The 14527-nt window shown below is 39.8% G+C and overlaps 1 protein-coding gene across 1 annotated transcript in view; it reads right to left on the minus strand.

The window, feature by feature from the left end:
* Nucleotides 1–558: 558 nt before the first annotated feature.
* HORMAD1 (HORMA domain containing 1) overlaps nt 559–14527 on the minus strand; it is a 17872-nt gene continuing 3903 nt past the window's right edge. Inside the window, exons 5-13 of the mRNA XM_029912477.1 lie at nt 14433–14459; nt 13086–13153; nt 7375–7526; nt 6364–6620; nt 5075–5141; nt 3507–3583; nt 2774–2857; nt 1522–1620; nt 559–646 (exon numbers count right to left, since the gene is read on the minus strand). Coding sequence (XP_029768337.1) covers nt 566–646; nt 1522–1620; nt 2774–2857; nt 3507–3583; nt 5075–5141; nt 6364–6620; nt 7375–7526; nt 13086–13153; nt 14433–14459 — 912 coding nt within the window. The 3' untranslated portion in view covers nt 559–565. The remainder of the gene's footprint in view (nt 647–1521; nt 1621–2773; nt 2858–3506; nt 3584–5074; nt 5142–6363; nt 6621–7374; nt 7527–13085; nt 13154–14432; nt 14460–14527) is intronic.

Here is a 14527-nt window from a genome sequence, read left to right on the forward strand (position 1 = left end):
AAAAGAGAAGCTATAGTATTATTATAGAATGACTACACAATTTTCTTAACCAAATTTCCTGATGTAATTCTACCAAAACTCAAAATTCCAGTTGAGATTTTAGTTTTCATGTTCAGTCCATAAGGCATGTTCTGAACAAAAAATTCTTAAGCTTCTGCGTATGGTCCAGGAAAAGACACCAGTGGAAACTTTGCATAGTTTCACTTCCAAGAGTATACATTGTACACCAATAGGATTTCAGCAAAATCTCTAAAGAAAAGGTGTTACTGAAGGCTTCGCTAAAAATCTTCTTGCTTAAAAAGTTTTTCTCAGATCAGATGAATAGTTATGTCCTGTCTATGCTTCTAGACTGGAATACAACCCCCTTTAAAAAATAACTTTCAATTTGCAAAAATTGGGGCCTCTCTTGACAGAATTTTTCCTGTGTATAAATTCTGTGTTTGACTGCATATAAAAACAAAAAAAGAACCTTAAATTATCTCTAATATTAACAATATTCATATTAAACACCAAATGAAAGCTATATTGAGAAGAATTCTACAAATAAACAGCAGGGAGGTGATATCTAAAACCGCTCCTTTGGTTCACTAAATTTTCTCCTTTTTGGCAGTGTATCTTGACTAGAGGAGAGTTCGTACTGATGAACCTACCAAGAGAAAATACAGACTGCATTTCAGTTCCCTGTATTTCACAAACCATGGCTCTTTCAGTTGTGTTAGGTATCTTAACATGGAAAAAGAACTTCATAACAAGAATCAACTATATGAAACATAAAGCGGTGCAAAGAATATCCAATCCTTACAATGACATTTGTGCTCAGGATTGCAAAGCTTGGGATAATATTTTGATAGTAATCAGTTAAAATACAAGAACTTTCTCATGCACTATTGAAAGGAGGTTAAAAGTTATTTATGATCTAAGGGTAAAGGCTCCTTTGTGACGCTGCTTCAAATGCAAGTAAAATTTTCTCAGAAGTTCCACTTTAACATCTAAAGCTAATGTTAAATAGGTACTGCACATCATCAACCTGTCAAGACACAGGGTTTGATTCTGATTACACTTACATTAGTTTTCACTCATTTAACTCCACTGACTTCAATGGAGTTACTTCTGGTTTATTTAAGTACAAAATAAGACCAGAATTTGGCCCTCAGTCTTTACTTAACTTGTTGTGTTCTTTCTTATCTAAAGTAATTATGTTTGTATATCTTTAACCTTAAATAGTAATAATAATGAAAGTTTTTTTCACAGACAAATACAGAAGTAGTAACTATGTATTTATTTCCCTTTCTTATTCTGTATACCCAATAACAAAAATACTGAATGAGGTTTTGGGGTGGGATTAGAGAATGCTCATGTAAAACTGGTATAGTGATAAACAGCATCTTGAAAAATCACCAGACCGTTTTGTTTTATATTATGTATTTTATTTTCCATTTAGAGATATTCAATGCTTGTCACCAAATGCACAAAATATAACAACAAATCCTTTTGCTTTCTGCATGCAACTTTAAAACTTACAAGTTTTTCAGACTCAGACCAATTTCTCTTCTGGGTTTCTTTAGAACACTTAGCTACTAAACGATTTTTGCAATGTTCCTGAGCCTGATTTTCACCAACCTTTACAGAAAGAAATGAACGATTAGTTTTAGAAGAAGACTGCAGACAGCTACAAAGCAGCACACTGTGGATGCTATTGCTGTTCCCTAACCTGTGTTAAAAATTAATGAAGAGCTTTTCAGACGTGGGACAGGGAAGGCAGGATTTTTCTTTGCCTTGACATGTAATTTCCTCTCTTGACTGTAAATGATGAAGGCTACTTCTTTATTTACTGAGACTGGCAGCATTTGTCCCAGAACTCTTATGAGGAAAAGTAATCCATATATAAGAGCTGTACAGGGGACCAAGGGTGAAGTGGCCATGCAGGCATATGTATGTACCCCCTGTCCACTGTGGAAAGCGTTTCTATACCAGCCCCATAAGGCCAGAGCAGAAGGCTGCAAGGGACTCCGGCCAGTAAAGGGGCCAAAGAATCCATGTTTACATGGATCAAGTGTCCCCCTAAACCTTACAAACTGGTGCAGGGGACTAAGGATACTATTTCAGCCCATAGGCTCATAGCCAGTGAGAGAGGAAGGGCACATGGACCACAGAGCAGCCCTGTACTGCCCCTGGGCTGAAAGTGGCTTGAGGTTTTCACCCCCAAAACTCCTCCTGTTCCACTTCTGTAAAGCCCAGATACTCAGGTGCCATGTAGGTGGAATAGATTTCAAAAATTTAGCTACCACACATAAGCATGAATAAGCAAGTAATAATGGATTTTTCAAGATATGTACAAATCACACATCTGTGATTAGAATTCTGGCCCAGTATTTTATAAGAGATATGAAACAATACACTGGCTTAAGTTCTCGTCTAGCATAGGTCCACTGCAGCACATGGAATTAGGCTGGCAGAGAACATGGCCAAGCAAAGAATACAAATAAATCCTCACGAATCCCTCTGAAACTATACAATTAAAAACCAAACACTAAAGTAATTTTTAGAACTAGGCATTCACTTTTTGACATTAGGAATACAAAAGTGTTGTTCATATTCCTAAAATAAAAAGAGCTAAAAAAACCAAAACTCTGAAGTGAATCCTGGTCCCAAAGAAGTCAATGGGACCGGAATTTCAATCCTGGACTGTAAATTGTATTTAAGCACATGATTTCATTCTGTATTTGGAATGGAGTTGTTGTTTAAAAAAAAAAAAAAAAAAAAAGCTACTGACTGTGTTGATCTGAAATATTTTTCCACTTCTTGTCCTGCCCTCTGACACATCAAGTTCAGATGTCTTAATTGCTAACTGATCAACCTAAAATGGAAAATTAGTATTATTTCAAAATAAGAATTCTCTTAGGATTAAGAGGCAAATTAGGACACAAAGGGCTCAATCCTGCAAGATGCCAAGTGCTTGTTTGCTCCAATCCATCACAGTACTTAAGCACGTGCTTAACTTTAAGCAGAAGTAGTCCTATTGAAGGCATGTGCGTAAGTACCAGTGCCTGAATCAGTGCCTCAATTTTTTTCAGTTATAGTCAGTCCCTGGCTATTACCAAGGGGTCAATTTGCATTTGAGCCTCAAGGATCTGTAACAGAAGTACTCCTACTCTGTATTTACATGTTACTACTCTCAGTGTTGTTTTCAGAGAGTACAATAAGAATGGTCATTATTACAATACCCAGATTTACCTTAGGCTTCCATCAACATTTAAAAGCAGAGATTTCTACTGAAGCTAAATGATTATTATGGATGTCACATTAATTTAATAAAATTAAAGCCAAATAAAACAAAAATTTTGCCAGATGGTTCTAAGTGGTTGTTGATGGGAGTTCCCGTACATTAATTAATTGCTCAAGAGGTCTCAAAATTCAAAATGTTAGTTTGAATAATAAAGAAACTTCACAAAACCCTAGGAAAAGTATTTTAAGAGTAAGACTGGAAGAGAATATAGCTTTTATACCTGAGAATTAGAAACAGGTTTATTCTGGCTTTCTTCAGACCTCGTAAGTTCATTTTCTTCACAAGTTAAACTTAATTCTGTGAAAGGTTTGTTAAAACAAGTTCTAATATTAAATTAACAGCATTTTTACATTTTTGTTTTCAGACATCAGCATGATATGCATCTAATAAATGTGACAGACAGACAGGATAGCCAGACACTTGGAAAAGGCTCTATTCTCCCATCTGTGCATGGAAGTAACTATTAACATTAGTGGGAATTACTGTGCCTCATGTCTTTAGCTCACTGGGCCTCATTCTCATTTACATGAAAGCCCCTTTAAATGAGAATCAGGCTCACTATATCCTGTTATTGCAAACAGGCACGTAAAGAGACATACTTATATCTATGTAACACAGATTTATATAAAATGCCCTTAAAATCTGTGGGCTTGATTCTGCAAACTTGTAAGTAGTCCTTACTAACAGTCCCAATGAATTCACTCACATTAATAAGGACTGAGAGATTAAGCATTACAGATCGGGCCCTGGGTCTTGTTACAGTCAGACTGTTGAAAACTCATGACCAGAGCTGACAAATTTCTGTTGAACTGATTTCATGATTAAAATGTTAGAGCTAAAAACCCTGCTCCTATCGACTGAAATGAAAGCAGGATTTGGCCCTTATGCTATGTGCCAAGAATTCTGCATCACAAATTTGCAATAACAGGTAGTTGTCTGTTTTACTTCTGTAATGTTTCAGGGGGAAAAGTATTTTTTTAGATAAAATCTCAAGTGATGTAGTCTCTTCTATTCTAAATATTTAACCTATTTTAACTGATAAGATATAAATAGAGCACAGCAAAAATTCAGAACAGAAAAATGAAAAGTGCATTTGACAACAGCATGCAAAACTTCGTAAAATAAACCAGTGACATAAAAGAAAGGCATAGCAAGTATATTACTAGTATTGTTGTGGGTTGAGCTTAACCTTGTTATAATCAGGGCATAACCACCAACTTTCGTCCAGGTGGCTGAAACAACAGCAGTAGCACCCAAAACACAGGCAAATGGAAAAAAATTGAGTAGAAGCTGAATCATGTGGGCCAAGGGGTTTCAAATGTAAGGACTCAGGTTTTGATTGGTGGAACTGTTTTTTTTCTCTCTCTCTCGAAGTAGCAAGAAAGCCAAGCAGACAGTACAGAAGTGTTGGTAATGTGGTCCTAAGAGAAAGCTTTGAGAAAAATCTTTTGGCAAATAGAGTGCTGGCTGGAAAGGCAAGTTTTGAACAGAAAGCAAAGGAATTGTCTCCTGCTGTTTAATTCCTACTGAGTTCAGGGAAACAGGACTTTATGTATAATGTTTGTAAATAAACAACATTGTATCAAGAAAATCTGGGGCTCTATAATCAATTTCTTCTCCTAATAGAAACAACATATAGGGCTCTGAACTTTGGCTATCCTGTGGATCAAAAGGGATAATAGTGTAAAACGGAGTGTAGTACTATATGTTACATAGTCTACTTCTCATTTCAGCAACATAGGAACCAGGTGGCAAGAGCTGAGCTGTCCTGAACTGTATACTTATTACCTCCAACTTTTACAGATGTATTTGCATTTTTCTGAACTTCCATTTTATTATCTGCCACAAAATCTTCCTATATAAAAAAAGAAAAAGAAAGAAGATATAAAATTTAAAAGTATTGGATTCTCAATGGAATAAAAATAATCATATAAAAACATTGAACTGAACTAATTAGATTTGGCCCTAAACTGCTAGGAGGAGGGCCCGGGTCTTCAATCATGGCATTGTGTAATTATTAACACAAAACCTTAGCTTAGTGATCAGGACACCCACCATCCACCCAAAATCTTAAAACGTGTAAATAGGAAGTTAAGGGAATTTTTCTTATATTCCTTGCCACTTTTATATTGCCTACAAAACTGCCAATAACACACTCCAACACTCCATGAGATATTCACTTCCATCTGCAACTGATACCAATCTGTATTCAGCTTAAAACTTTAATGGCAACCTCTTACACTCAAGTATCAACAGTTGGGCACATGTGATGTCATACATTCCATGCCTGTGGGAAGTTAATCTGCCTTGGCTTTTGCTAAGGTTGCTGTCAAATAAAAACTTTGCTGCAACTTTAAATATGGCACAGCTATTTTTCCACAAAAAAAAGTTTAGTCTGTGCTCAGGATTACAAATAATAATTCCTCACGTTTAGGCCCCAATCTTGGAAATGGTTATGGATGTGAATAACATTATTAATGTGACTAGTTCATTAAGTTCACTTATGTTAATCATATGCATAAGTGTTTGCAGGATCAATGCCCTATATAGCAAGGAAATCCACAGTTAGACACTTAATCTCCCACCTACTACTACGATGCTGCACAAAATTTACCAATGCTAGTAACACTATATATCAGTTTAGGATATAAAATGAAGAATAACTTGTTCAATTAAAATAACTGGGGAGATGATTTATAGACATAATATAACTGAGTTGGAATTTATCCAGAACCCCATGACTATCATGTACTCCCTTCCATTTTATGAAACATTGCATGGGATTTCATACTAAAGATACTGCAGCCCATCAGCACCATCATGTCGCACTAGTTCAATGTAGATCTCTATTACGAAAATAAAAATAAACTGATTGCTCCGGTCTGAGCAGTAAAATTAAGAAGAGAAAAAATCTAAACGACTATATGTAATTTTATTTGAATATCTTTGGCAACTGAATGTTTTATTAAAACTTTGCAGCAGTGGACAATATAAATGGTTACTGACTCTTTTCAAGAGAGTTCAAATTGTAAAACATTTTAAATATAAATAGCATGTAGCAACGCCTGAGTCCTTACATTTATTTGCTGGTTCTGTTCTTCTGGATTATCTTTGTCCAGTCTGATTAATTGCGTAGGCACCTTAGAGTCTCCTTGCTTCAGCATGTTTTTATCAATATTTTCCATTCGTTCTTTCTCAGTTGTCACTTTAACTTTCAGCATATGAAAAGGGGTTGGCACCTCACCCACATTTAGGTAAATAGGCTCCCCCTCAAATATCATTGTGTCAGAATCACCCTCTTTAAAACCAGGAGGCTGGTAATCAGGTGGTGTAACTGCAGAAAATAATTCATGAAATATACTGTTATATGCTGAAGTGTGTTCTTAGTCTTGGGAAAAAATGTTTTATAAGTATCTGAATGAAACAGACTTTTTTCCCTTTGAACAAAGAGTGTTACTCCAAAACACAGTCTTTTTATTTATTTTTGTTCCATTTTTTATATTCTATATTCAGTTTGTATTAAATAAAACCTATTTTTCTATACAATAGAAAAGAATCTGATTAGAACATTTAATATGCACAAAAAGATAACCTTGAAAAAAAAATTACTGGTATAAAACTGTGATATATTTAAAAAAAATAAGTTACAAAAGCCATTTAAGTGGTATACAAAACTAGGTCTAACTTTCCCATCAAGAGTTTGGTCCTTGTTTAAACCTTCGAAATACACTCCTGCGTTTTCCTTAATAAAAATGCATCATGTTCAGAATGCTTGTATGAAATTTTCATACAGTCAAATTTCTCACAGTTTTAATTCCAAATGAACATAATGAGTTGCAGTTTTTAAATATCTAAGGTGAAATCTTGAAACCACTAAAGTCATTGGCAAATCTCCCAATGATTTCAGTATGGCCAAGATTTTACCCCAAGAACTCTGAAAATCCAGGACAATGCAGAGGTAAACACATATGAGAAAGCTAACATCTGTTTAGCTTTAACATTCATAAAAATTATATAAAATGCTGTTTCAATCATTTAAAAGTATTTATTTATACACTAGATAAATCAAGATAATGTGGAAACAGTACCTTCATCATAATAAAAAAGCTTCATAGTCAAGCAGATATCATTAGGTAACGGGCCCAGATTCTGCATCAGAACATAAATCTTACGAATGAGGAGGATACTTGCTTTCTTGGTGTCTGTACATGTGATGTTGGAATCATTTCCTTTATTCTTACTAGGGATGAACAAATTATTCAGATCTTTTATGGGAACAAAATTGTTTCTAATGTTATAAATATACCGTTAATTACTTATAAGTTACTATAAATATTTCAGGCTAGTGAATATCACACTATTAGCTATGTAAATCTTGTGCATTCTCAGCACATTTTAGGATCAAGTCCTAAATCATGGGCTTCAACTAGTTATGAAACCAACTACTGTACTTTATTAGAGAGAAAAGGCGGGTGAAAGAATATCTTTTATTGGACCAACTTCTGTTGGAGAGAGAGACAAGCTTTTGAGCCACACAGAGCTCTTCTTCAGGTCGGGGAAAGGTACTCTGAATCAGTGTCACAGCAAAATGCAAGGTGGAACAAATTGCTTAGCATGACTAGTTAGCACATATTCTAAGGGACCAAAGTAGAGTGACCGATCTATAGTCATCGGACAAAAAAGGTGGTGTTAGTGGGTTACAGACTGTTGTAATAAGCCATAAATCCAGTGTGTCTGTTCAGTCCATGATTTTTAGCAGAGAGTTATGAATTTAAGCTCCCAGGCTCATCTTTTGAAAGAGTTGTGCAGTTTCCTTTGAGGATTAGGACAGATAGATCAGAAAGCACTTATTTAACACAAATCTGCCAGTGCTCTCCCCCCAGGACACAAGCTGCTCATTCATTTAACATACTTGGTCCCTGGTCCTCCAAAGACTTCACATATGCTGAACTTTACGAACTATGAGTAGTTCCATTCAAGTCAATAGCACTATTCACAGTGCATAAGGTTAAGTGTGTGTACATGTCTGCAGGATTGGAGTCTTGAAATGTACCAGTTTCTTTCTCTTTAATATTGGAGGGTAAGAGTTTTTCAAACAATATTTATAGTACAGTATGAGTGTAATTGTAGCCATGTCGGTCCCAGGTTATGAGAGTGATAAGGTGGGTGAGGTAATAGCTTTTATTGGACCAACTTCTGTGGATGAAAGCGACATGCTTTCGAGCCACAGAGAACTCCGGAGAAACCTGGACAGTACTACACAACACCTGGACTTCATCAGTTTACCAAGACCACCCCCTCACTGGAGCTGAATTTGCTGTACTCTCCAGGGGACTGAACTTCTGCCCTACCACAGCACCTGATACAATACTAACATGTGGAGAACTAGAAGAATTCTTCCACCGTCGTCACAAAGAATTCTTTCACAACAGTGATGACACCATTCACAATTACCATGTCCCCACTGACAATCATAAGAAAAAAGAATTATGACTAGACACGATAGAGCAGATCACACTCTTGATCATTACATTGATCGCTTTAGGGAAAAAATTGACTATGAAATCTTTAACAAACATCACATCCACCACAATCTCTCCACAGCCAAGAGGACAACTATACAGTCCCTGAAATCTAACAACCAGATACTGATCAAACCAGCAGACAAAGGGGGCCCCATCATAGTTCTCAACCATGATGACTACATTAACGAGGCCAGCCAATAACTCTCCAACACCATCTACTATGAAGAAATCAGAGAGGACCACCCTACACTACAATTTACCCAGGAACTTAAGGATATCATCAAATCAAATGAGAAACTCATCCCCCACAAACCCAGTCCAGGGACCTTCTGCATGCTTCCCAAAATACACACACAAGGGACCCCAGGCAGACCATATCAGGACCCATAGAAACCATCCTCAAACCAGGAACAGCCATGGGTACTAGGATGGCTTCTCAAAATTCCAGCTTCTTCATGGGCCATCCTGAAGAAGAATTTCTGGACAGCTGCACCACAAAACCAATGATGTACCTAAGATGGATCAATGATATTTTCATCCTCTGGTTAGATGGCTTAAACTCCACCACAACTCCAACAACCACCACCCATCCATTAAACCAGGGGCAGGCAAACTTTTTGGCCTGAGGGCCGCATCGGGTTTCGTAAATTGTATGGAGGGCCAGTTAGGGGAGGGGGTCGTGGCCCAGCCCCCACCTCCTATCTGCCCCCCCGGGACTCCTGCCCCATCCAACCCCCCCGTTCCCTGATGGCCCCTCTGGGACCCCTGCCCCATCAACACCCCACCACTCCCTGTCCCCTGACTGCCCCCGGACTGCCACTGCCCCATCCAACACCTCCTCTCATTCCTGACGGGCCCCCCAGGACCCCTGCCCCATCCAACCACCCCTTCTCCCTGTCCCCTGACTGTCCCCGGAACCCCTGCCCCTGACTGCCCCCTGCCACCCCATCCAATATTTTTGGATGTTTTCTACATTTTCAAATATATTGATTTCAATTACAACAGAATACAAAGTGTACAGTGCTCACTTAATATTTATTTTTGATTACAAGTATTTGCACTGTAAAAAAACAAAAGAAATAGTATTTTGCAATTCACCTAATACAAGTACTGTAGTGCAATCTCTTTACCCTGAAAGTTGAACTTACAAATGTAAAATTATGTACAAAATAAACTGCATTGAAAAATAAGACAAACAATGTAAAATTTTAGAGTCTGCAAGTCCATTCAGTCCTACTTCTTGTTAAGCCAATCGCTCAGACAAACAAGTTTGTTTACATTTACAGGAGATAATGCTGTCCGTTTCTTGTTTACAATGTCACCTGAAAGTGAGAACAGGCATTCTCATGGCACTGTCATAGCCACCATCACAAGATATTTACGTGCCAGATGTTCTAAAGATTCAAAGGTCCCTTCATGCTTCAACCACCATTCCAGGGTACATGCGTCCATGCTGATGACGGGTTCTACTCAATAACAATCCAAAGCAGTGTGGACCGACGCATGTTCATTTTCATTATCTGCGTCAGATGCCACAAGCAGACGGTTGATTTCTTTTTTTGGTGGCTCGGGTTCTGTAGTTTCTGCCTCAAAGTGTTGCTCTTTTAAAACTTCTGAAAGCATGCTCCACACCCGTCCCGATCAGATTTTGGAAGGCACTCGAGATTCTTAAATCTTAGATCGAGTGCTCTAGCTATCTTTAGAAATATCACATTGGTACCTTCTTTGCGTTTTGTCAAATCTGCAGTGAAAGTGTTCTTAAAATAAACCACATGTGCTGGGTCATCACCCGAGACTGCTATAACATGAAATATATGGCAGAATGCAGGTAAAACAGAACAGGGGACATACAATTCTCCCCAAAGGAGTTCAGTCACAAATTTAATTAACGCATTATTTTTTTAACTAGTGTCATCAGCAAGGAAGCATGTCCTCTGAAATGGTGGCCGAAGCACAAAGGGGCAAACAAATGTTTAGCATATCTGGCACGTAAATACCTTGCAATGCCGGCTACAAAAGTAGGCGATTGCCAGCAGATCGAGGGAAAGTGATTATTCCCCTCTATTCGGCCGGCACTGGTGAGGCCACATCTGGAGTATTGTGTCTAGTTTTGGGCCCCCCCACTAGAGAAAAGATGTGGACAAATTGGAAAGTCCAACAGAGGGCAACAAAAATGACTAGGGGTCTGGGGCACATGACTTATGAGGAGAGGCTGAGGGAACTGGGCTTATTTAGTCTGCAGAAGAGAAGAGTGAGGGGGGATTTGATAGCAGCCTTCAGCTACCTAAAGGGGGGGTTCCAAACAGGGCCGGCTCCAGGCACCAGCGTAGCAAGCAGGTGCCTGGGGCAGCCAATGAAGAGGGGGGTGGCACGTCCGGCGACAATTCGGCGGCAGGGCTGTCGCTCCCTCTCGGAGGGGAAGACCGGCCGCGGGACGGCCCCCGAGCGCGTTGGCGGTTTTTTTTTTTTTTGCGCTTGGGGCGGCAAAAATGCTAGAGCCGGCCCTGGTTCCAAAGAGGATGAAGCTCGGGTGTTCTCAGTGGTGGCAGATGACAGAACAAGGAGCAATGGTCTCAAATTGCAGTGGGGGAGGTTTAGATTGGATATTAGGAAAAACTATTTCACTAGGAGCGTGGTGAAGCACTGGAATGGGTTACCTAGGGAGGTGGTAGAATCTCCATCCTTAGAAGTTTTTAAGGCCCAGCTTGACAAAGCCCTGGCTGGGATGAGTTAGTTGGGGTTGGTCCTGCTTTGAGCAGGGTGTTGGACTAGATGACCTCCTGAGATCTCTTCCTGTCCTAATCTTCTGTGATTCTAAGAAGAGGGCTGCATTATCTCCTCTAAATGTAAACAAACTTGTTTGTCTTAGCGACTGGATGAACAAGAAGGAGGACTGAGTGGACCTGTAGGCGCTGAAGTTTTACATCAGGGGTCGGCAACCTACGGCACACGTGCCAAAGGTGGCACGCGAGCCGATTTTTGATGGCACGCGGCGGCGGGCTGAGCCGCTCAGCCCACTGCCACTCTGGGGTTTCTTCCAGCCGGGGTCCCACCGCCTGTCCCACTCAGTGCCCGCTGCTGGCCTGGGTGAAGGAACCCCAGGCTGGCAGCGCGCTGAGACCCCGGCTGGCAGGAGCCGGCGGCTGGAACCCCAGAGCAGCAGCGGGCTGAGCCGCTCAGTCGCTGCTCTGGGGTTCCGGCTGCTGGCCCCTTGCCAGTCGGGGTCCCCGCCGCAGCCCCACTCACCTTGCTTCCGGTTGGAGTTCCAGCGCAGGCCCCCTGCCAGACAGGGTCCAGGCCTCCGGCCCTACTCAGCCCTACCAGCCGTCAGCTCCACTCACCTCAGCTGCCGACCTGGGATTCCAACCGCTGACCTCCTGCCAGCCGGTTAACAACTGATCACTCAGAAGCCTGTGTGCAGCTTAAAGTATCCAAATATGTGCCAGACATTGGAAAACTCAGCAAGGAAAAGCAAGGGCAAGGATCACACTAAACTGATAAGATCTGCATTTTAATTTAATTTTAAATAAAGCTTCTGAAACATTTTGAAAACCTTGTTTAATTTACATATAATTCTAGTTTGGTTATATAATATATAGACTTATAGAGAGACCTTCTAAAAAACGTTAAAATGTATCACTGGCACTCGAAGCCTTAAATTAGAGTGTATAAATGAAGACTCGGCACACCACTTCTGAAAGGTTTCCGACCCCTGTTTTACATTGTTTTGTTTTTGTACACTTTTTGATTTCAGTTACAACACAGAATACAATATATATGAAAATGCAGAAAAACATCCAAAACATTTAATAAATTTAAATTGGTATTCTATTGTTTAACAGTGTGATTAAAACTGCGATTAATCGCGATTAATTTTTTGGAGTTAACTGCGATTGACAGCCCTACTTTCTACATTTTTAATTATTTGTCTTAATATATGCAAATTCCTAAATCTAGACAGCACTTTTTAAAAAGTACTAACCCCAAACCATCTCTGTGTTTGCACACTTGTGTAAGGGAAACCAGAAAGGGCGGATAGAGGGCACTGTGAAATCTGTACATTAACTAGAGTACTAAGTAATATATCCTGCTAAAATGATAATGTACCTTCAAGATTGGTACAGCTGGAAAGTATGTTTCCTTACTGAACTTCATCTTAAGATTCAGCTTCCAAAATCAAACAATAGATAAAAAATTACACCAATATGTTAGCTCAACCTGTTATAGAAAGATATTGTTAATTGCATAGCAGAGAAAAACCAGAAGGACAATACCTGGTGAAATCCATTACCGGCCCATTGTTGGTGTATTTGAATTTGAACTGATAACATTCTGTAACTGTCTAAACACAAAACACAGTAATTATTGACCTAACACATACAGGATCAATTGTTAAGAAGTGAAATACGATATTGTTTCCTATTTTCGGAAATATACTAGCCTTGCATGCTTTTTAAACTGATGTCTACATGTCAAGCAAAAGTTATAATCCATCATTACAATGACATTTCCATGGATTATAGCAGTGGTTCTCAATCTATTTATCATTGTGGGCCGCAGTGTTACCTGGGCCACAGGTTGAGAACCACAGCGCCCCCCTCCCTCCCCTCCAAACCCACCCAGCAGACCCCTATGCCCAACACCCCGGCCTGCCTACAGACCCCTCCACAGAGTGGGACCAGCAGCAGACCCCAGGCATGGGGCCGCAGGGCAGCCCCTACCCCGCCACACGGCAGCCCTGAGCCAGGCAGCAGGACAGCCCCAAGCCTGGATCCCGCCAGACGGGGCTGGGCAGGGCAGCCCTGAAACCGGACCCCGCTATGTGGGGCAGGGCAGCCCCGACCCTGGACTCCACTATGCAGGGAAGAGCAGCCAGGGCCCCAGGCAGGGGGGCCAGGACCCCAGGCTTGGCCGGGCAACCATGGCCCTGGACCCCATCGCACCAGGCAATGGGGCAGCCTGCACCCCCGACACCACAGGCCAAGCAGCCTTTAGCACACAGCTGGGCCACAACTACGTGCTAACGGGGCCACATGCAGCACACAGGTTGAATACCACTGGATTATAGCTTTCTAATGTCATAATGATTCATTCTGACTTTTTTTATGCACGGCTTATTTATACAATTGTTGTTGCCATCAAATGAAATCAATGTCCGTAGTCTCTTCCAGGCACCATATATTATAAGAAAAAACACAAGTCTGAGCTGAAGTTTTTTAAAGAAAATTTTCAGTTCAAATTAGTCACTGTCCAAAAATGCCATATACACCATACAGAGCTAGGGTGACACCTAGTGGCTAGTAAAATTATGTTTTGCTTGAAAGAATTCATGGAATTTACTATATAGAATAAGAAAGAAACTCCTCTTATAGGCAGTTAATTACATAATTGTTCACTGTTTTTTGCACTTTCCTTTGAAGTGTCTGGTGCTGGTTACTGTCAGAGACAAGATACTGGACTAAATATCAGGTATGGCAATTCTTGTGTTACGATATAACTTCTTTAGATAAATAATAGTGTGAATTTGGACCAAATGTGAAATATTCTATATGCCGGTATATGCAAATTTTAATGTGAATGTTACTATCAGCAGTCAACCTTAAATATTATATTAAACTTACCTGAGGGTCTTCTGCATGAGTGTAGACCTATATTTTAAAAATAAATAATATAAATATGAGAATAAATAAAATAAATACAGTGTATATAAATACAC

Source organism: Terrapene carolina, unplaced genomic scaffold (genome assembly GCF_002925995.2).
Source record: "Terrapene carolina triunguis isolate 2854851 unplaced genomic scaffold, T_m_triunguis-2.0 Scaffold227, whole genome shotgun sequence".
NCBI classification, from domain to species: Eukaryota; Metazoa; Chordata; order Testudines; family Emydidae; genus Terrapene; species Terrapene triunguis.